General features: G+C 47.3%; 1 protein-coding gene across 1 annotated transcript in view; it reads right to left on the reverse strand.

Annotated features, from left to right (window-relative positions):
- LOC123995375 (exostosin-like 3) overlaps positions 1 to 21576 on the reverse strand; it is a 56368-nt gene that overhangs the window by 12665 nt on the left and 22127 nt on the right. Inside the window, exon 2 of the mRNA XM_046298931.1 lies at positions 229 to 2836. Within this exon, the coding sequence (XP_046154887.1) occupies positions 229 to 2370 (2142 nt within the window). The 5' untranslated portion in view covers positions 2371 to 2836. The remainder of the gene's footprint in view (positions 1 to 228; positions 2837 to 21576) is intronic.

Below are 21576 nucleotides of genomic sequence, written 5' to 3' on the forward strand. Positions count from 1 at the left end.
CGAAGCAGGGAGAGCAGATCAAATCAGCTTCAGGAGCTAGTCTGATGTACTAGAGCGCACTCTCTCAGACACACAGCCTCAGACTGCTGCACCACATCACAGGTTGAGGTTACACTTTTTGCATTTCAGAGTATTCTCTCCCATTCAATAATATTGTTCATTCTGAGCAGTGAGAGCACTAAGCAGCAGGGGTATGTTTGGTATTCAGCGAAGGTGGAAGGTACTCACCACGATGGGCAGGCCGATGTCTGGCCACAGCAGGTCGTCTGAAGGAGGCTTGGGGGAGTTCCACACCACCACCACCTTGTTGAGGTAAGGCAGCCCGTTGAGCCTCTCCAGGGAGTTCATCAGAACCTCCTCTCTCTCATAGGTCAGCATGACCACGGTGAACTGCTCCCGGGGCACGTTCCCACCCAGCGCTGCCTGAAACTCCTTCCCCGAGCCACCCGTGCCACTGCCAATGGGGCGGAAGCCCGTGCCCGAACCCAGGAACTTGGCCTCTGAGGGCAGCACCGGGTCCAGCGGCGTGTGAGGGAAGAGGTGGAAAGGCCCCGGGGCGCGGTTCCAGGTCTGGTAGGTGTCGGATGCTGTGTAGGTGAAGTTTCGAAGGAAGCGTGGTGAGGCGTAGGGTGGCTCCGTCTCCACGGGACCCAGGTCCAGGTCGCCATTGTCGCCCATGTTAGCGTCCGTGCCCGCCATCTTGCCCGCCTTGTGGGGGATCTCCTGGGCAGGTTCCTCGTGGATGGGCGCGGGGGGCACCTGGATGCGGGTCCGGACGCTAGCCAGAATTGTGCCCAGGACGTTCTCTGAGGTAGAGAAGTAGGTTTCCCACAGGAAGCGGCCCTGCCGCCGCATGGCCAGCAGGTCATTGTCTGATAGGCTGCGTAGCAGGAAGTGCAGCTCGGTGATGCGGGGCTTGGGCACCATAATGGCCGCCTCGCTCCAGTGGACCAGCTGATGGTAGGGCAGCCTGGCATGATCTCCTAGTACCACAGGGATGGCCCCCACCTCCAGGGCCTCAAACAGCCTCATGCCGTTGCCCGCTGAGGCCATCAGTTGACCGTCTCCGGGGGAGATGACCAAGGCAAAGGTGGAGGCCTTAAGGACCTCTAGCCGCTCCTCCCTCTCCCCACACAGGGCCCACTCTGTGGGCAGGCTGGGCTGCGGGCTCTTACAGGTGAACTCCACCAGCACCCGGTCCAGGCGGCTGTCCTGCACTGCCTTAAGCGTTCCGATGATGCGATCGTCGTAGTCGGCTGGCGGGTCTCCCTCCATCTCCTCCTCAAAGGACTGAGGCGGCCCCTCCTGCAGGCTGCTCCTCAGAGACTCCACTCTCTCGCCCTGGAAGGTAAACAGGTACTTCCTCTTGACGGGCACCTGGGGTGGCACCTCCAGGAAGTTGGGCTCAGAGAGGGCGTGAACCAGTGGGGACACCACCAGGTCAAAGCCCTCGCGGTACTGCTGCTCAAGAAAGGTGGACTGAGCCACTGCCGCCCGGCCCGTGCTCACATTGTACAGGAAGTTCTGTGTCATGGACTTCCTGGAAAGGTGGACCAGAAGATGGTTGTGTCCGTCAGACCTCCAGTACGGCAAAGCCTTCAGCTGCTTCTCCAGCGCTGAGGGGGCCGGGAGGGGGGAGGAAGGAGACTCCTGCAGCTCCCCCACCAGCACCACATACAGACAGGCGATGCTGGGGTTGTCCGTCACGTAGATGCTGCTCTTCACCGAGGTGGCGAAGGCCTGCCTGACCAGCGGGTCCAGAGACTCACCCCAGGGGTAGGAGGCCGTGTCGTAGACGTACACAGGGAAGCCCGAGGTCATCGGGCAGCGGGCGTAGTCGAAGCAGGAGCGCAGGTGGCAGACGTGGGCAGACTTGGGCGGGGGTAGTCCTGGGTCGTCCTTGTCAGGTAATAACCTCACGGGAAGCGAGAGCTTGGGCTGGTTCTGGGCCATCAGCTCCTTGTATGAGTGCTCCGTCTGGCTGATAACGTTCTTCAACTGCAGCAGGTCCTGTTTGGCACTGTCGATGCTACGCTTGCACGCTTCGATACGCAGGTTGAGTCGGACGATCTCCCCGTTCAGCTCCTGCCGCTTGGCCTCCAGCTGAAGCAGCTCCTCGCTGACCGACTCGCGGATGCGGCACAGGTCCTGCACGTGCTTGGCTTCGCACAGCTCACCGCCGGGCCGAGGGCCGAAGATGCGCTTGTCGGGGCCGCCTGCCTCGTCGATGGTGGTGAGGTAGTAGTGGGCAATGAGCGGGAAGAAGACCAGGATGAAGAAGAGCATGAAGCTGAGCCAAGTGAGGCGCACGCGCCGCAACACCCACGGCTGGCCACCAGCCCCCACCCCGCCACCGTTACGCTGCATCATGGGTTAGGGTCACTGGACTCAGTGCCGCACCGGAGAGTCTACTAGTCTACAGGAATCAGCAGCCATGGTGCAACCTCGTCAACATGGTGAAAGTGTGGACACTAAACCATCAGTTGTTCATCGACTTGTTTTTTCCTTATAAAATGTAGATCTACTTGATCTTGGTTTTGCTTTTGGTATCAGATGTCGGGGGACCTCACCTTTATCCTGCAGGTGTGCCATAGTTCAGACAAGTCCATGCCATCATTCCTTTTGTATGATGTAGTTGTATTCCTGACCTATGTAAGCACAGTGTCGGAGAGGGGAGACCCTTCTGGGAAACGCCTTGGACGAGAACATGGCTGTTCACAGTGCAGCAGAGTGTCATCATCGGTCGGCCGCTCCTGCCCAGGTTGTGCCCATTATCTGGGTCCGAGTGGGTCTGCCGAAGAGCGAAGGTCTGCCGAAGGCCTCCAAATGTCAAAACCTAAAACAGATACAGAAAAACTATGTCAAAATGAGAATATATAAGGTCCCTAAAGGCCTGCACATACTGTAGGATATTGCAGTCTCAGCTGCTGGCGCTGGCACATACGCAGATTAAATACACCTCTGCAGTTGACGTAGCCTACATTGGTTGACATAGCCTCACAAGCCAATCGCAGAATGTGATGACAGAACGGAAGAAAAATGTACCATCTGGCCAGGTTGATAACAAGATTGTAATTTGGTAACATCGCACAGTGTGACGTAATAATCGTAAAAGACAATCTGATTTACAGCGTGGGAAGGCCTTTGGCTGGCATTCTTAGTATATCAGATTAATAAACTCACAGAAAGTTTAGCCTTCACATCATAGTCCAAATAGGCATCAAACCAGAACAATACACTCACTGAGGATGTCACTAGGATAAATAACATTGTCAAGAATTCAAATGTGTGCATTTGTGTGAGTGACAGATGTATAAAGTTAATTTAAAAGTCCTATATACTGCATAATTTACTGCATTACAACACACAGCCTAGTTTTTCATTTTTCTCTACAGGCCTGAGATCAGTAAATTATCTGAAAAGCAGCACTGGGCGTACTGTATCAAAACTGCTGACAAGGTAAGATTCTACCAACAGCATCTCCTTCCTCGACTCTACATCCTTATTTGGAACGAGGGCTTTCTCCTCCTCACCAGCTTTCACATCACAGGCTACATCACTTACCAGACAGGTCTTCCTCCTGAACAGCTCAAAAACAAAAGAGGCTGCAGGATCACAATACTGACTAGGCTTCTCTGTGTTGGGGTAAACAGCAACAAAAAGGTTTAAGTTTGCTATCAGCAGATAAATCCTAGTGCAGATAAGAGACTGATTCAGCGTAAAGGGCAGTGGTGAACGGGAGGACACCTAAAATAAAATGTTGGGTATTACTCTTCAGACAACAGCCCTAATGCATCAGTGAAGAATGAAAATAGCCTACTCTCTGGCAGACCAAAATAAAAAAGGCATAGAATACAAAATAATCAATGCTGGTTCTAGTCTCTGACAAGGCAACAAGGTCACGGTGTAGTATCTTCACTGCTACACCTGCTACACCTGCAGATGTTGGTGGCTAGGTCTTATCAAATAGGCCTGAACGCTAAACCCACAACATCCTGATCTGGCTAAGATCACAGAATGATCCAAGATGGCGTAGCAGTAAGTCATCCTGTCGTATCGTCTCTCTGTAAATATCAGCTGTAAATATCTGTAAATATCATCTCTTTTTCGTTTTAGATATTTTTCTTCGCATATCTTTAAAAACATTTTGCTAAACCTAAGCTTCCAAATACTCTAATGCAATCCGCCTCACCCAATGTAGCTACTTTTTCTAAAGTATTTATATTTACTTCGGAACCGGAACCCCTCAACTGAAGCTAGCCAGCTAACCACCAGCTATGCTAGCGGTCATCAGCTAACCTTTAGCTCGGAAAGATCTCGCCAGTTCGAACAACGCGACGCTAACCAGAGCATAACGGACCTATTTATTTTTTATCCCCGGATTCCCTCCGCAAACGGAACATTTTTTTTTTTTCAGCTGGATCTTCACAACTAGCTATCGAGCTAAACCGCAACCCTGGTTGATTACTCCTGGCTAGCGTTTCCACCCACGTAGCTTGAAGCTAGCCCGGCCAGAGCTCCTGTGTTCCTAGCATACTCCTGGGCTTCTATACCCGGATCCACGACCGGTCTATCGATGTCACTGCATGAAGAGGAATAAACAGACTCACCCCATCGCGACGTCCTCCAAAGGCTAACTCTCTAGCCCTCGCTATCTCCTTGCTTGCTAATTCGACATGCTAACTGCTAGCTTGTTTAGCCCAGGTCCGCTAACTACTACCTTGTTTTCCCCGGCCTGCTTATCTGTTAACAGGCCTGCTAACCGTCTGCATCGCAGTGGCCCATATGTACTTTCTATCTCTTCCCGATTTTTAAAATTTGTTTATACCTTCCGGAAACCTGCCTCACCCAATATGATACGGAATCGCTATTATTTTTATTTTTAGAACATACTCAAGAACCTCCAGAAGCGAACAAGCTAACTAGCTACAAGCTATTTAGTCATTGTTAGTTTTTTAAAACCTGGATAACACTCGCCAGTCCAGCCCCCCTGCCCCATCCACCGCTGCCCTTGGACTCTGATCACTTGGCTACATAGCTGATGCACGCTGGACTGTCCATTAATCACGGTACTCCATTCTGCTTGTTTGATTTATCTGTCGGCCCCGTTGCCTAGTCAATGCCATTTTACCTGCTGTTGTTATGCTAGCTGAGTAGCTGTTGTCTCACCCACTGTTTTAGCTAGCTTTCCCAATTCAACACCTGTGATTACTGTATGCCTCGCTGTATGTCTCTCTCAAATGTCAATATGCCTTGTATACTGTTGCTCAGGTTAGTTATCATTGTTTTAGTTCACAATGGAGCCCCTAGTCCCACTCCTCATACCCCTGATACCTCCTTTGTCCCACCTCCCACATATGCGGTGACCTCACCCATTACAACCAGCATGTCCAGAGATAAAACCTCTCTCATCATCACCCAGTGCCTGGGCTTACCTCAGCCGTACCCGCACCCCACCATACCCCTGTCTGCGCATTATGCCCTGAATATATTCTACCATGCCCAGAAACCTGCTCCTCTTATTCTCTGTCCCCAACGCTCTAGGCGACCAGTTTTGATAGCCTTTAGCCGCACCCTCATACTACTCCTTCTCTGTTCCGCGGGTGATGTGGAGGTAAACCCAGGCCCTGCATGTCCCCAGGCACCCTCATTTGTTGACCTCTGTGATCGAAAAAGCCTTGGTTTCATGCATGTCAACATCAGAAGCCTCCACCCTAAGTTTGTTTTACTCACTGCTTTAGCACACTCTGCTAACCCTGATGTCCTTGCCGTGTCTGAATCCTGGCTCAGGAAGGCCACCAAAAATTCAGAGATTTCCATACCCAACTATAACATCTTCCGTCAAGATAGAACTGCCAAAGGGGGAGGAGTTGCAGTCTACTGCAGAGATAGCCTGCAAAGTAATGTCATACTTTCCAGGTCCATACCCAAACAGTTCGAACTACTAATTCTGAAAATTACTCTCTCCAGAAATAAGTCTCTCACTGTTGCCGCCTGCTACCGACCCCCCTCAGCTCCCAGCTGTGCCCTGGACACCATTTGTGAATTGATTGCCCCCCATCTAGCTTCAGAGTTTGTTCTGTTAGGTGACCTACACTGGGATATGCTTAACATCCCGGCAGTCCTACAATCTAAGCTAGATGCACTCAATCTCACACAAATCATCAAGGAACCCACCAGGTACAACCCTAACTCTGTAAGCAAGGGCACCCTCATAGACGTCATCCTGACCAACTGGCCCTCCAAATACACCTCCGCTGTCTTCAACCAGGATCTCAGCGACCACTGCCTCATTGCCTGTAACCGCTACGGTGCCGCAGTCAAACGACCACCCCTCATCACTGTCAAACGCTCCCTAAAACACTTCTGTGAGCAGGCCTTTCTAATCGACCTGGCCCGGGTATGCTGGAAGGACATTGACCTCATCCCGTCAGTTGAGGATGCCTGGTCATTCTTTAAGAGTAACTTCATCACCATTTTAGATAAGCATGCTCCGTTCAAAAAATGCAGAACTAAGAACAGATACAGCTATTGGTTCACTCCAGACCTGACTGCCCTCGACCAGCATAAAAACATCCTGTGGCGGACTGCAATAGTATCGAACAGTCCCTGCGATATGCAACTGTTCAGGGAAGTCAGGAACCAATACACGCAGACAGTCAGGAAAGCTAAGGCCAGCTTCTTCAGGCAGAAGTTTGCATCCTGTAGCTCCAACTCCAAAAAGTTCTGGGACACTGTGAAGTCCATGGAGAACAAGAGCACCAGCTGCCCACTGCACTGAGGCTAGGGAACACGGTCACCACCGACAAATCAATGATTATCGAAAACTTCAACAAGCATTTCTCAACGGCTGGCCATGCCTTCCGCCTGGCCTCTCCTACCTCGGCCAACAGCTCCGCCCCCCGCAGCTCCTCGCCCAAGCCTCTCCAGGTTCTCCTTAACCCAAATCCAGATAACAGATGTTCTGAAAGAGCTGCAAAACCTGGACCCGTATAAATCAGCTGGGCTTGACCCTCTATTTCTGAAACTATCCGCCGCCATTGTCGCAACCCCTATTACCAGCCTGTTCAACCTCTCTTTCATATCGTCTGAGATCCCCAAGGATTGGAAAGCTGCTGCAGTCATCCCCCTCTTCAAAGGGGGAGACACCCTGGACCCAAACTATTACAGACCTATATCCATTCTGCCCTGCCTATCTAAGGTCTTCGAAAGCCAAGTCAACAAACAGGTCACTGACCATCTCGAATCCCACCGTACCTTCTCCGCTATGCAATCTGGTTTCCGAGCCGGTCACGGGTGCACCTCAGCCACACTCAAGGTACTAAACGACATCATAACCGCCATCGATAAAAGACAGTACTGTGCAGCCGTCTTCATCGACCTTGCCAAGGCTTTCGACTCTGTCAATCACCAGATTCTTATCGGCAGACTCAGTAGCCTCGGTTTTTCGGATGACTGCCTTGCCTGGTTCACCAATTACTTTGCAGACAGAGTTCAGTGTGTCAAATCGGAGGGCATGCTGTCCGGTCCTCTGGCAGTCTCTATGGGGGTGCCACAGGTTTAAATTCTCGGGCCGACTCTTTTCTCTGTATATATCAATGATGTTGTTCTTGCTGCGGGCGATTCCCTGATCCACCTCTACGCAGACGACACCATTCTATATACTTTAGGCCCGTCATTGGACACTGTGCTATCTAACCTCCAAACGAGCTTCAATGCCATACAGCACTCCTTCCATGGCCTCCAACTGCTCTTAAACGCTAGTAAAACCAAATGCATGCTTTTCAACCGATCGCTGCCTGCACCCGCATGCCCGACTAGCATCACCACACTGGATGGTTCCGACCTTGAATATGTGGACACCTATAAGTACCTAGGTGTCTGGCTAGACTGCAAACTCTCCTTCCAGACCCATATCAAACATCTCCAATCGAAAATCAAATCAAGAGTCTGCTTTCTATTCCGCAACAAAGCCTCCTTCGCTCACGCTGCCAAGCTTATCCTAGTAAAACTGACTATCCAACCGATCCTCGACTTCGGTGATGTCATCTACAAAATAGCTTCCAACACTCTACTCAGCAAACTGGATGCAGTTTATCACATTGCCATCCGTTTTGTCACTAAAGCACCTTATACTACCCACCACTGCGACCTGTATGCTCTAATCGGCTGGCCCTCACTACATATTCGTCGCCAGACCCACTGGCTCCAGGTCATCTACAAGGCCATGCTAGGTAAAGCTCCGCCTTATCTCAGTTCACTGGTCACGATGGCAACATCCATCCGTAGCACGCGCTCCAGCAGGTGTATCTCACTGATCATCCCTAAAGCCAACACCTCATTCGGCCGCCTTTCGTTCCAGTACTCTGCTGCCTGTGACTGGAACGAATTGCAAAAATCGCTGAAGTTGGAGACTTTTATCTCCCTCACCAACTTCAAACATCAGCTATCTGAGCAGCTAACCGATCGCTGCAGCTGTACATAATCTATTGGTAAATAGCCCACCCATTTTCACCTACCTCATCCTCACAGTTTTTATTTATTTACTTTTCTGCTCTTTTGCACACCAATATCTCTACCTGTACCTGATCATCTGATCATTTATCACTCCAGTGTTAATCTGCAATATTGTAATTATTCGCCTACCTCCTCATGCCTTTTGCACACATTGTATATAGACTCCCCTTTTTTTCTACTGTGTTATTGACTTGTTAATTGTTTACTCCATGTGTAACTCTGTGTTGTCTGTTCACACTGCTATGCTTTATCTTGGCCAGGTCGCAGTTGCAAATGAGAACTTGTTCTCAACTAGCCTACCTGGTTAAATAAAGGTGAAATACAAATATAAAAAAAGAATGGAAATCAGATTTGAGAGTTCACACTGACATATCTTCATAAAAGACGAAGTGTGATGGAGTACGTGTTTACCTTGGCAACAGAAAAGGTTCATTTGTTGATGAGCCCTAGCCCTGACGAAGACTGCACCAGTCATTGGACTAGTCTGCAGAAGTGGCTTCTCTGGCTCCCCCTAGTGGATATACACTACACAAGGCTCATCTTGTTTGGTAAACTACATTTTTTTAAATTAAAAAAGTCGACGATAAACTTTCACAAAACACTTCGAAATACTTTTGTAATGCAACTTTAGGTATTAGTACACGTTAATAAGCGATCAAATTGATCACGAGGCGATGTATATTCTTTAGCTGTCCGTCTGGAAATAATGTCCGGGTAAATCTCAACCAAAATATCCGGTCGGAGACCTGAACAAATGGCTTGTCTCTTCTTCGTTTGACCAAGAAACAAAGCCTAGGCAAATGACAAGACTGTTGACATCGTGTGGAAGCTGTAGGTATTGCAACCTCAGCCCTATTTATTGTGGTTCGCCTTTATCAATGGGTTGAAGTGGCGGATGGATATATATTTCCATTTTCAGTGATCAGATTTTCCTGCGCTTTTCGATGAAACGCACGTTCTGTTATAGTCACAGCCGTGATTTAACCAGTTTTATAAACGTCTGAGTGTTTTCTATCCACACATACTAATCATATGCATATACTATATTCCTGGAATGAGCGCTGAAATGTTGCGCGATTTTTAACAGAATGTTCGAAAAAGTAGGGGGTAGGAGTAACAGGTTAAAACAGGTTTTACCAGGCTTCCCAGGACCTTTTTTGAGATGCTTTTTGGATACGGTCCCTGGTTACTATTTTTCTGGAAGTTTGATGTTTCGTGAGCCAATGCTAAATAGCATTTGCGAAATGACTGGAAGTGAACAGGTATGGTAGCGTATGTTTTGGTTAAGTAGAAAAACAGCTTAATTAACAGAATCTTGCAGTATCCCTTTAAACTTAGTCTGGAGGGTAAGCCAGTGTGTGACGCTTGTCCTGCTAGTCTAGACCTGTCTGGTTTTCACCATAAAGATATAAGCCTAAAGCCTTCCAGGCTCACAAGGCCTAGATTCACTCTTTTCATCATTCTAGACTCAATGACCACTTTTCACACCCTTTTATCATACTAACGTCATCGCGTTGCCTTGTCACTGTCCCCTGACACACATTATATCACTTGACAAAGTTAGCCAACATAGCTCATGAGTTCATAGGAGCGTTTTTTATACGGCCGAAATGAAATTAATTTGGAGAATCGCCAATGCGTAGACTGCGCCGTTCCCAGCTCTGAGCACCGATGTGCTTACTAACCCATCGACTGGCTGCTCAACAGTGAAAATATCCTTTATCTGGGTCATCAAACAGACTCTGCCTCTCCCTCCTCCTGCCCTGACCTCCTGATTTGAAAATGTTGCAGAATTCTGTCCCCCTGAAATAGAGCTAGCCCAAGCTCTCACACATTATCGGCCGGCAGCTTTACATATTCCTGTTGATGTAGCCGCTTGAAGGTGAAGGCAAGGGCACCACATCTTAATGCATGCATTGTAATGCAATGTGTTCTGGGCTGCCTCTGTCTATTCCTCCTTGCACTGGTTTTTCTCCCAGAGTGCAAGTGCAAGTGGACACCACCTCAGCACTGTCATCTATTAGGAGCATAACATAAAACTGCCTCGCAACACGTGCCTATCCCGATGATTAGATTATCATTGATTCTCTCATAAACTGTGGCTGGCTTGATCGATACTGTCTGTGCGTTTGTGTGTGTTCCACATCCATACCCTACAGGTTAAATTGAACTCGGTAGTAGAGGGTCAAGACTGTACTCTGAGGATTAGCCAAATCCTGCCGTTGTAGATGAGACTCGGTGTGTGTGTGTGTGTGTGTTTCACCCCAGGGCTAACGTCAACACTAAATCTGTGTGTTCACAGCCCCAGATTAGAGGTGGCGTTGGTTTGGCTCCGAGAGGCTGCAGCATCTGTCTCCCATTTACTTTGGAGATCTGCATCAATGGCCTGAAACCTCGCAGTGATTAATCTGAGGCTCCTGATAGGCCCTCTTAACACCGTTGATCTACGTGCATGTGGGTGGAGTCGTGCTTTTTTTGGGGGGGGGCGGACTCTTTGCTGTGTTCCACCCAAAGAGGAAGTCCACCTTGTGTAGTGTATATCCACTAGAGGCTTGGGAGCCAGAGTAGCTTCCAAACAAGAGGAGCCTTGTGTAGTGCATATTCACCAGGGGGAGCCAGAGTAGCTTACCAAAAAAGAGGAGCCTTGTGTAGTGTATATCCACTAGGGGGAGCCAGAGTAGCTTACCAAGGAAGTGGAGCCTTGTGTAGTGTATATCCACTAGGGGGAGCCAGAGTAGTTTACCAAGGAAGAGGAGCCTTGTGTAGTGTATATCCACTAGGGGGAGCCAGAGTATCTTTCCAAGGAAGAGGAGCCTTGTGTAGTGTATATCCACTAGGGGGAGCCAGAGTATCTTTCCAAGGAAGAGGAGCGTTGTGTAGTGTTTATCCACTAGGGATGCAACGGCACACAGTTGGTTGTCGAACCGTTCTGTACGCCCCCTACTGTTCAATACGCACACATGAACCGCGAAATTACATTATGCCTGTCATTTTCCAATATTTTCCAAAACTTGCTTATTGTGCTGCAGACTACACGCACATTGTACATTTAGATCCACAGAACCAGACGCGCAGCTTGTGAACAGGCAAGGCAGGCAACTGCTTGGGACCCCAGGCCGTTAGGGGGCTCCTGAGGGCTGACAAACTTTACTCCACAGCAATGTCTCCAAATGTGGCAACCGCAGTGACCGCAACCCCTCCCCCTTACACAACCAATGGACGATCTCAGTAGGAATCCTCCCTAAAGGGGCCCCATGAAGAAGGGGGTAAATTCAAAACAAATATTCTCTCAGCTCCAATGTGACAATGGCGAGTGCTAGCGAGACAGAGTGAAGCAAATTTGAAGAGGCACCGCAGTCTTTCAAATCCGCTGTGTGGAAACATTTTGGATTCAGCGTTCAATACGATGACGAGGGTAAGAAGACCGTAAACAAAGTACAGTTTGCACACATTTCTTTGCCAGTGTTGGCTACTCGAGTGGAAACACTTCTAACATGTCATTTACATCGCCATCAACCTTGCAGGTGGAGCTGGAGCAAGGAGAGTCCACTTGTTAGTGAAAACACAACAATCTCTCGCTGCTGCCTTCCAACAACAATTTGCGACAAATTCAGAAAAACATAAAGAAATAACGAAAGCAGTGGGAGTGTTCATAGCTAAATATTTGCAGCCCTATTCGGTGGTTACTGACTCAGGATTTCGTCACCTGATGAAACAAATTGGACCGCGTTACAATGTTCCCTCCTACACGCATTTCAGCAGCAAAGTAATTCCCAAACATCACGGAGAGAAATTGAAAATGAATTGACAGACACCCTATCTAGCTCTCTCCAAGGATAGACCTCCAGAGCAACTCAAAGTTTCCTCACTGTGATGGTTCACTATGTACTGGAAGCTACCTCACTGTGATGGTTCACTATGTACTGGAAGCTACCTCAATGTGATGGTTCACTATGTACTGGAAGCTACCTCACTGTGATGGTTCACTATGTACTGGAAGCTACCTCACTGTGATGGTTCACCATGTACTGGTCTGGGAGATGAAGAGCTGCGTGTTGCAATCTCTTCCCCTGTATGAGAGTCATACAAGAGCACACTTACCCCTAGAATGAATGAATGCTGTGATTGAGTGGAAGTTAGAGACCAAATATCGCTATCCCTGCCACTACAGATAACGCACAAAACATTGAACGCCATCCGTGAAGCTGATGGGTTTGGGCCCCACATTGGATGTTTTGCACACATTCTGAACCTCGCAGGCAAGAGGACAGTCTCTCAAGGCAGTGTCCCGCTTCCTGGGGAATGTCAGAAAAGTGGGGCCTTTTTTTCACAAAAGCACCACTGCTCACCAAGTTGTGACGGTCAAGCAAGAGATGCTAGATACAGTTGAAGTCGAAAGTTTACATACACTTAGGTTGGAGTCATTAAAACTTGTTTTTCAACCACTTCACACAATTTTTACAACAATTGTTTACAGACAGATTATTTCACTTATAATTCACTCTATCACAATTCCAGTGGGTCAGACGTTTACATACACTAAGTTGACTGTGCCTTTTTATACAGCTTGAAAAATTCCAGAAAATGATGTCATGGCTTTAAAAGCTTCTGATAGGCTAATTGACATCATTTTAGTCAATTGGAGGTGTACCTGTGGATGTATTTCAAGGCCTACCTTTACACTCAGTGCCTCTTTGCTTGAAAATCAAAATAAATCAGCCAAGACTTCAGAAAACAAATTGTAGACGTTCATCTGTACAAACAATAGTAAGTATTACCACCATGGGAACACGCAGCTGTCATACCTATCAGGAAGGAGACGCGTTCTGTCTCCTAGAGATGAACGTACTTTGGTGCGTAAAGTGCAAATCAATCCCAGAACAGCAGCAGAGCACCTTGTGAATATGCCAGAGGAAACCGGTACAAACGTATCTATATCCACAGTAAAAACACATCCTATATCGACTTAACCTGAAAGGCCACTCGGCAAGGATGAACCCACTGCTCCAAAACCGCCATAAAAAAGCTGCACTACGGTTTGCAACTGCACATGGGGACAGAGGTCGTACATTTTGGAGAAATGTCCTCTGGTCTGATGAAACTGCTTGGCCATAATAACCATCGTTACGTTTGGAGGAGAAAGGGGGAGGTTTGCAAGCCGGAGAACACCATCCCAACCTTGAAGCACGGGGGTGGCAGCATTGTGTTGTGGGGGTGCTTTGCTGCAGGAGGGACTGGTGCACTTCACAAACTAGATGGCATCATGAGGCAGGAAAATTATGTGGATATATTGAAGCAACATCTGAAGATATCAGTCAGGAAATAAACTTCTTGACGCTATCCATCCCTTAACCTCTTCAGTTGACCCTCTACTTTTTCGAACATTCTGTTAAAAATCGCGCAACATTTCAGCGCCCTGCTACTCAGGCCAGGAATATAGTATATGCATATGATTAGTATGTGTGGATAGAAAACACTCAGACGTTTATAAAACTGGTTAAATCACGGCTGTGACTATAACAGAACGTGCGTTTCATCGAAAAGTGCAAGAAAATCTGATCACTGAAAATGGAAATAAATATCAATGCTCCACTTCCAGAAATTGTTTAAAGTGAACCGAATTACATGAGACCGAGGTTTCAGTGCCTACAGCTTCCACACGATGTCTAGAGTCTTGTCATTTGATTCAGCTTTGATTCTTGGTCAAACCGAATCAAGGGAACCGATTCCCTCCGGTCTCCGACCGGATGTTTTGGTCGAGCTCTCTTCAGACATCTTTTCGAGACGGACAGCTATAGAATTTACATCGCCTCCTGGTGAATTTTATCGCTTATTAACGTGTACTAATACCTAAAGTTGCATTACAAAAGTATTTCGAAGTGTTTTGTGAAAGTTTATCATCAACTTTTTTAATTTAAAAAAATGACGTTACGTTATGAAACGCTATTTTTTTCCGTTTATCACACAGTCTTCATAGATCGATATCTAGGCTATATATGGACCGATTTAATCGAAAAAAAAGACCCAATAGTGATTATGGGACATCTAGGAGTGCCAACGAAGAAGATGGTCAAAGGTAATGAATGTTTTATATTTTATTTGTGCGGTTTGTGTAGCGACGACAATGCTAATTATTTTGTTTACGTCCCCTGCGGGTCTTTTGGGGTGTTACATGCTATCAAATAATAGCTTCTCATGCTTTCACCGAAAAGCATTTTAAAAATCTGACTTTTTGCCTGGATTCACAACGAGTGTAGCTTTAATTCAATACCCTGCATGTGTATTTTAATGAACGTTTGAGTTTTAACTAGTACTATTAGCATTTAGCGTAGCGCATTTGCATTTCCAGAGCTCTAGATGGGACGCCTGCGTGCCAGGTAGGAGCAAGAGGTTAAGCGGGATAATTGTCATCAGCAACCACTGAATAGCATAGCGCCACAGTCAAATAATATGACAAAAAATATTCATATTCATGAAATCACAAATGCAATATTGCAAAACACAGCTTAGCCTTTTGTTAATCCACCTGTCGTCTCAGATTTTGAAATTATGCTTTACAGCGAAAGCAATCCAAGCGTTTGTGTAAGTTTATCGATCGCATGACAAAACATTAAGTACACTTAGTATCAGGTAGCTTGGTCACGAAAATCAGAAAAGCAATCAAATTAATCGTTTACCTTTGATGATCTTCAGATGTTTTCACTCACGAGACTCCCAGTTACACAACAAATGTTCCTTTTGTTCCATAAAGATTATTTTTATATCCAAAATACCTCCGTTTATTTGTGGCGTTATGTTCAGAAATCCACAGGAAAGAGCGGTCACGACAACGCAGACAAAAATTCAAAATAATATCCATAATGTCCACAGAAACAGGTCAAACGTTTTTTTTTTAAATAATCAAGCCTCAGGTTGTTTTTAAAATATATATTTGATAATATATCAACCGGGAGTGTAGGTTTTTCAATGGGACAGGGAGAAACAATGGCCACTTTACTCTGTTGCGCAAAACTCACTCTGAGAGCCCCCACCTATTCACGCAATGTGATCTTTCTCGCTCATATTTTTTAAAAGCCTGAAACTATGTCTAAAGACTGTTGACACCTTAGGGAAGCCATATAAAAAGGAATCTGGTTGATATCCCTTTAAATGGAGGATAGGCATGCATAGGAATAGAGAGGTTTCAAAATAAGAGGCACTTCCTGATTGGATTTTCCTCAGGTTTTCGCCAGCAATATCAGTTCTGTTATACTCACAGACAATATTTTGACAGTTTTGTAAACTTTAGAGTGTTTTCTATCCTAATTATATGCATATTCTAGTTTCTGGGGCTGAGAAATAGGCAGTTTCAAATGGGTACGTTTTTTAGCCAAAAATGAAAATACTGCCCCCTACACGCAAAAGGTTAAAGATTGGTCGCAAATTGGTCTTCCAAATAAACAATGACCCCAAACATACGTCCAAAGTTGTGGCAAAATGGCTTAAGGACAACAATGTCAAGGTATTGGAGTGGCCATCACAAAGCCCTGACATCAATCCTATGGAACATTTTTGGGCAGAACTGAAAAAGTGTGTGCGCGCAAGGAGGCCCTAAAACCTGACAAGGTTAAACCAGCTCTGTCAGGAGGAATGGTCCAAAATTCACCCAATTTACTGTGGGAAGCTTGTGGAAGGCTCCCCGAAACATTTGACCCAAGTTAAACAATGTAAAGGCAATGCTACCAAATACTAATTGAGTGTATGTAAACCTCTGACCCACTGGGAATGTGATGAAATAAATAAAAGCTGAAATAAATCATTCTCTTTACTATTATTCTGACATTTCACATTCTTAAAATAAAGTGGTGATCCTAACTGACCTAAGACAGGGAATTTTTACTCTGATTAAATGTCAGGAATTGTGAAAAACTTGAAATGTATTTGGCTAAGGTGTTTGTAAACTTCTGACTTCAACCGTATATCAAAGCACAAATGAATCCATGATGTCACAACCTGTTGGAATACCATACATGACATGCTGGAATGTTTTGTGGAACAGCAACCGGCCATCTACTCTGCTGTATTGGACAAGGCTGTGAAGAAGTCGGTCAAAGACATAGCCATGCTGGCGGTGAACTGAAGCTGGCAGAAGAACGCATTCAGCTACTCAACCCCCCTGAAAACAATGACAGGTCTCATGAGCAGTGAAACAAGTCCCACCTCATCAATGATTCCCCCTCTAAAGACAATGATTCTCAACTCCATGGCACCAGGTCCTGAGGACAGTGCAACCATCAGGGAGGCTAAGGCAGCCATCACGCAGGACTTGGAGAGAAGATACACAGACCCAGATCTTCTAGACTACCTTCACAGAGCTACAGCCTGTGCTGCTGTGACAGAGACTATAAGGATCTAAACAAAGAAATTGTGGTGCATGAACATCAGGTATTTTATCTTTTCATATTGTTTTTTGTTTTTATCATGTGCATTGTGATGAGATGTGTGTCACTTACACGTAATAATATGTTTGCCATTTCTCTTGCCATTTCAGGCAAAAGCAGGGCCATCCACAGAGGAAGAAAATCCATCCTCATTATCCCCTCCACAAAAGAAGACTCCCATGTCAGAGTTATTTGGGGAGCATTTCAGAGGAGCAGACCAAGCCCTTTTCTACAATTATTGAGGAGGTCCCCACATACAAGGCAGCAGAATGCCTTCATGTGGATGCTGATCCTTTTGTGTGGTGGAAAACAAACCAGTCAAAGTTCCCCCATGTTGCAAAACTTTCACCATGTTGCAAAGCCTCCTTGTCCCGGAATCTCTCTTGCAAGTGAGAGTTTTCTCCACCGCAGGGGACATTGTCAGTGCAAGCCATTCTCGTCTTGCTTCAGAGAATGTTGACATGCTTATATTTTTACAGAAGAACCTCAACATGAAGGAATATATATCTCATATGGGGTGCCAACTTGATGTTGCACTTTATTTTTACATGTAATATTGCCTATTCAAATATGTACCCTGTTTATTTAAAATAGACAAGGCAAAGCACCTACAGGTTGTCAAAGCTAAGAAGCACTTTTAATTAATGTTTTTCTCCCCTTGATTTCATACGAGACAGAATCCAGGCCGTCAGTCATGCACATATAATATGTACATGTTCCTTATCCCCTTACACTGTGTATAAGACAGTAGTTTTGGAATTGTTAGTTAGATTACTTGTTGGTTATCACTGCATTGTCGGAACTAGAAGCACAAGCATTTCGCTACACTCGCATTAACATCTGCTAACCATGTGTATGTGACAAATAAAATTAGATTTGCTGCCATTTTTTTTAATGTTAAGTTTGATTTGTCTTTAGGCAAAATAAAGAGTTCATTGTTCCGGTTCCGGTTGGAGCGAGTGGTCGCATCTGCACTTCGCTCCCACGCTCCCACGGGTAGTATAACTTTTTCATTATATTTCATTATATCACAACGGTTTGATTTGTCTTATCTTAGCAATTTCTTCTCAGCTAGCTACATAGCCGTCTTTGTATCAAAGATAATTGCGTAATTATCGTATTTCGCCGTCCTAACGTAGTCTTCACTAGCCAGCTAGCTAACGTCCACTGATTAGCTGCACTGGAGAAACTATTACACTCAACTGAACGACTTGATTAGTTTAGTGTTAGCTAGCTACATAGCTGTCTTTGCTGTCTTCGTATCATCGTATCCAAGATAATTGTGTTGTTTAGGTTTAGAGTGTGTAGTCTTAGAGTGATTATCTTAATTTACCGAGGTTAGCTAGCCATTTACCGAGGTTAGCTAGCCAGCTATTTGTCGTCCTTAACGTAGGTGACTCTGCTAGCTAGCCAACGCTAGCCAACGTCTTCTGTATAGAACTCAACTACCCGGTCGCATTCACAGGTAGTATCACATTTTCACTTCATTTCATTACAGTACAACGGTTTGATTTGTTTGATCGTAGCTAGCTACTTAGCTAGCTACATAGCCGTCTTTGTATCAAAGATAATTGTGTAGTCTAGAGCGATTTTCTAGGTTCGCTAGCCATCTATTGTCGTTCTTTTAACGCAACGTAACGTAAACAACACTGCTAGCTAGCCTGCTAGCCCCCGAATAGCAACACTGCAGAAACTATTACACTCAACGGAACGACTTGATTAGTGTAGTGTCAACAACGCACCCACTGCCAGCTGGCCTACTTCAGCAGTACTGTATCATTTTAATCATCTTAGTCAATATGATTCTTGCTACGTAGCTTAACTTTCTGAACATTCGAGACGTGTAGTCCACTTGTCATTCAATCTCCTTTGCATTAGCGTAGCCTCTTCTGTAGCCTGTCAACTATGTGTCTGTTTATCCCTGTTCTCTCCTCTCTGCACAGACCATACAAACGCTCCTCACCGCGTGGCCGCGGCCATCCTACTCTGGTGGTCCCAGCGCGCACGACCCACGTGGAGTTCCAGGTCTCCGGTAGCCTCTGGAACTGCCAATCTGCGGTCAACAAGGCAGAGTTCATCTCAGCCTATGCCTCCCTCCAGTCCCTCGACTTCTTGGCACTGACGGAAACATGGATCACCACAGACAACACTGCTACTCCTACTGCTCTCTCTTCGTCCGCCCACGTGTTCTCGCACACCCCGAGAGCGTCTGGTCAGCGGGGTGGTGGCACCGGGATCCTCATCTCTCCCAAGTGGTCATTCTCTCTTTCTCCCTTACCCATCTGTCTATCGCCTCCTTTGAATTCCATGCTGTCACAGTTACTAGCCCTTTCAAGCTTAACATCCTTATCATTTATCGCCCTCCAGGTTCCCTCGGAGAGTTCATCAATGAGCTTGATGCCTTGATAAGCTCCTTTCCTGAGGACGGCTCACCTCTCACAGTTCTGGGCGACTTTAACCTCCCCACGTCTACCTTTGACTCTTTCCTCTCTACCTCCTTCTTTCCACTCCTCTCCTCTTTTGACCTCACCCTCTCACCTTCCCCCTACTCACAAGGCAGGCAATACGCTCGACCTCATCTTTACTAGATGCTGTTCTTCCACTAACCTCATTGCAACTCCCCTCCAAGTCTCCGACCACTGCCTTGTATCCTTTTCCCTCTCGCTCTCATCCAACACCTCCCACACTGCCCCTACTCGGATGGTATCGCGCCGTCCCAACCTTCGCTCTCTCCCCCGCTACTCTCTCCTCTTCCATCCTATCATCTCTTCCCTCCGCTCAAACCTTCTCCCACCTATCTCCTGATTCTGCCTCCTCAACCCTCCTCTCCTCCCTCTCTGCATCCCTTGACTCTCTATGTCCCCTATCCTCCAGGCCGGCTCGGTCCTCCCCTCCCGCTCCGTGGCTCGATGACTCATTGCGAGCTCACAGAACAGGGCTCCGGGCAGCCGAGCGGAAATGGAGGAAAACTCGCCTCCCTGCGGACCTGGCATCCTTTCACTCCCTCCTCTCTACATTTTCCTCCTCTGTCTCTGCTGCTAAAGCCACTTTCTACCACGCTAAATTCCAAGCATCTGCCTCTAACCCTAGGAAGCTCTTTGCCACCTTCTCCTCCCTCCTGAATCCTCCGCCCCCTCCCCCCCTCCTCCCTCTCTGCAGATGACTTCGTCAACCATTTTGAAAAGAAGGTCGACGACATCCGATCCTCGTTTGCTAAGTCAAACGACACCGCTGGTTCTGCTCACACTGCCCTACCCTGTGTTGACCTCTTTCTCCCCTCTCTCTCCAGATGAAATCTCGCGTCTTGTGACGGCCGGCCGCCCAACAACCTGCCCGCTTGACCCTATCCCCTCCTCTCTTCTCCAGACCATTTCCGGAGACCTTCTCCCTTACCTCACCTCGCTCATCAACTCATCCCTGACCGCTGGCTACGTCCCTTCCGTCTTCAAGAGAGCGAGAGTTGCACCCCTTCTGAAAAAACCTACACTCGATCCCTCCGATGTCAACAATTACAGACCAGTATCCCTTCTTTCTTTTCTCTCCAAAACTCTTGAACGTGCCGTCCTTGGCCAGCTCTCCCGCTATCTCTCTCTGAATGACCTTCTTGATCCAAATCAGTCAGGTTAAGACTAGTCATTCAACTGAGACTGCTCTCCTCTGTATCACGGAGGCGCTCCGCACTGCTAAAGCTAACTCTCTCTCCTCTGCTCTCATCCTTCTAGATCTATCGGCTGCCTTCGATACTGTGAACCATCAGATCCTCCTCTCCACCCTCTCCGAGTTGGGCATCTCCGGCGCGGCCCACGCTTGGAGTTGCGTCCTACCTGACAGGTCGCTCCTACCAGGTGGCGTGGCGAGAATCTGTCTCCTCACCACGCGCTCTCACCACTGGTGTCCCCCAGGGCTCTGTTCTTGGCCCTCTCCTATTCTCGCTATACACCAAGTCACTTGGCTCTGTCATAACCTCACATGGTCTCTCTTATCATTGCTATGCAGACGACACACAATTAATCTTCTCCTTTCCCCCTTCTGATGACCAGGTGGCGAATCGCATCTCTGCATGTCTGGCAGACATATCAGTGTGGATGACGGATCACCACCTCAAGCTGAACCTCGGCAAGACGGAGCTGCTCTTCCTCCCGGGGAAGGACTGCCCGTTCCATGATCTCGCCATCACGGTTGACAACTCCATTGTGTCCTCCTCCCAGAGCGCCAAGAACCTTGGCGTGATCCTGGACAACACCCTGTCGTTCTCAACCAACATCAAGGCGGTGGCCCGTTCCTGTAGGTTCATGCTCTACAACATCCGCAGAGTAACACAGGAAGCGGCGCAGGTCCTCATCCAGGCACTTGTCATCTCCCGTCTGGATTACTGCAACTCGCTGTTGGCTGGGCTCCCTACCTGTGCCATTAAACCCCTTCAACTCATCCAGAACGCCGCAGCCCGTCTGGTGTTCAACCTTCCCAAGTTCTCTCACGTCACCCCGCTCCTCCGCTCTCTCCACTGGCTTCCAGTTGAAGCTCGCATCCGCTACAAGACCATGGTGCTTGCCTACGGAGCTGTGAGGGGAACGGCACCTCAGTACCTCCAGGCTCTGATCAGGCCCTACACCCAAACAAGGGCACTGCGTTCATCCAC

The sequence above is a fragment of the Oncorhynchus gorbuscha genome, linkage group LG14 (assembly GCF_021184085.1).
Source record: "Oncorhynchus gorbuscha isolate QuinsamMale2020 ecotype Even-year linkage group LG14, OgorEven_v1.0, whole genome shotgun sequence".
Lineage (NCBI taxonomy): Eukaryota > Metazoa > Chordata > Actinopteri > Salmoniformes > Salmonidae > Oncorhynchus > Oncorhynchus gorbuscha.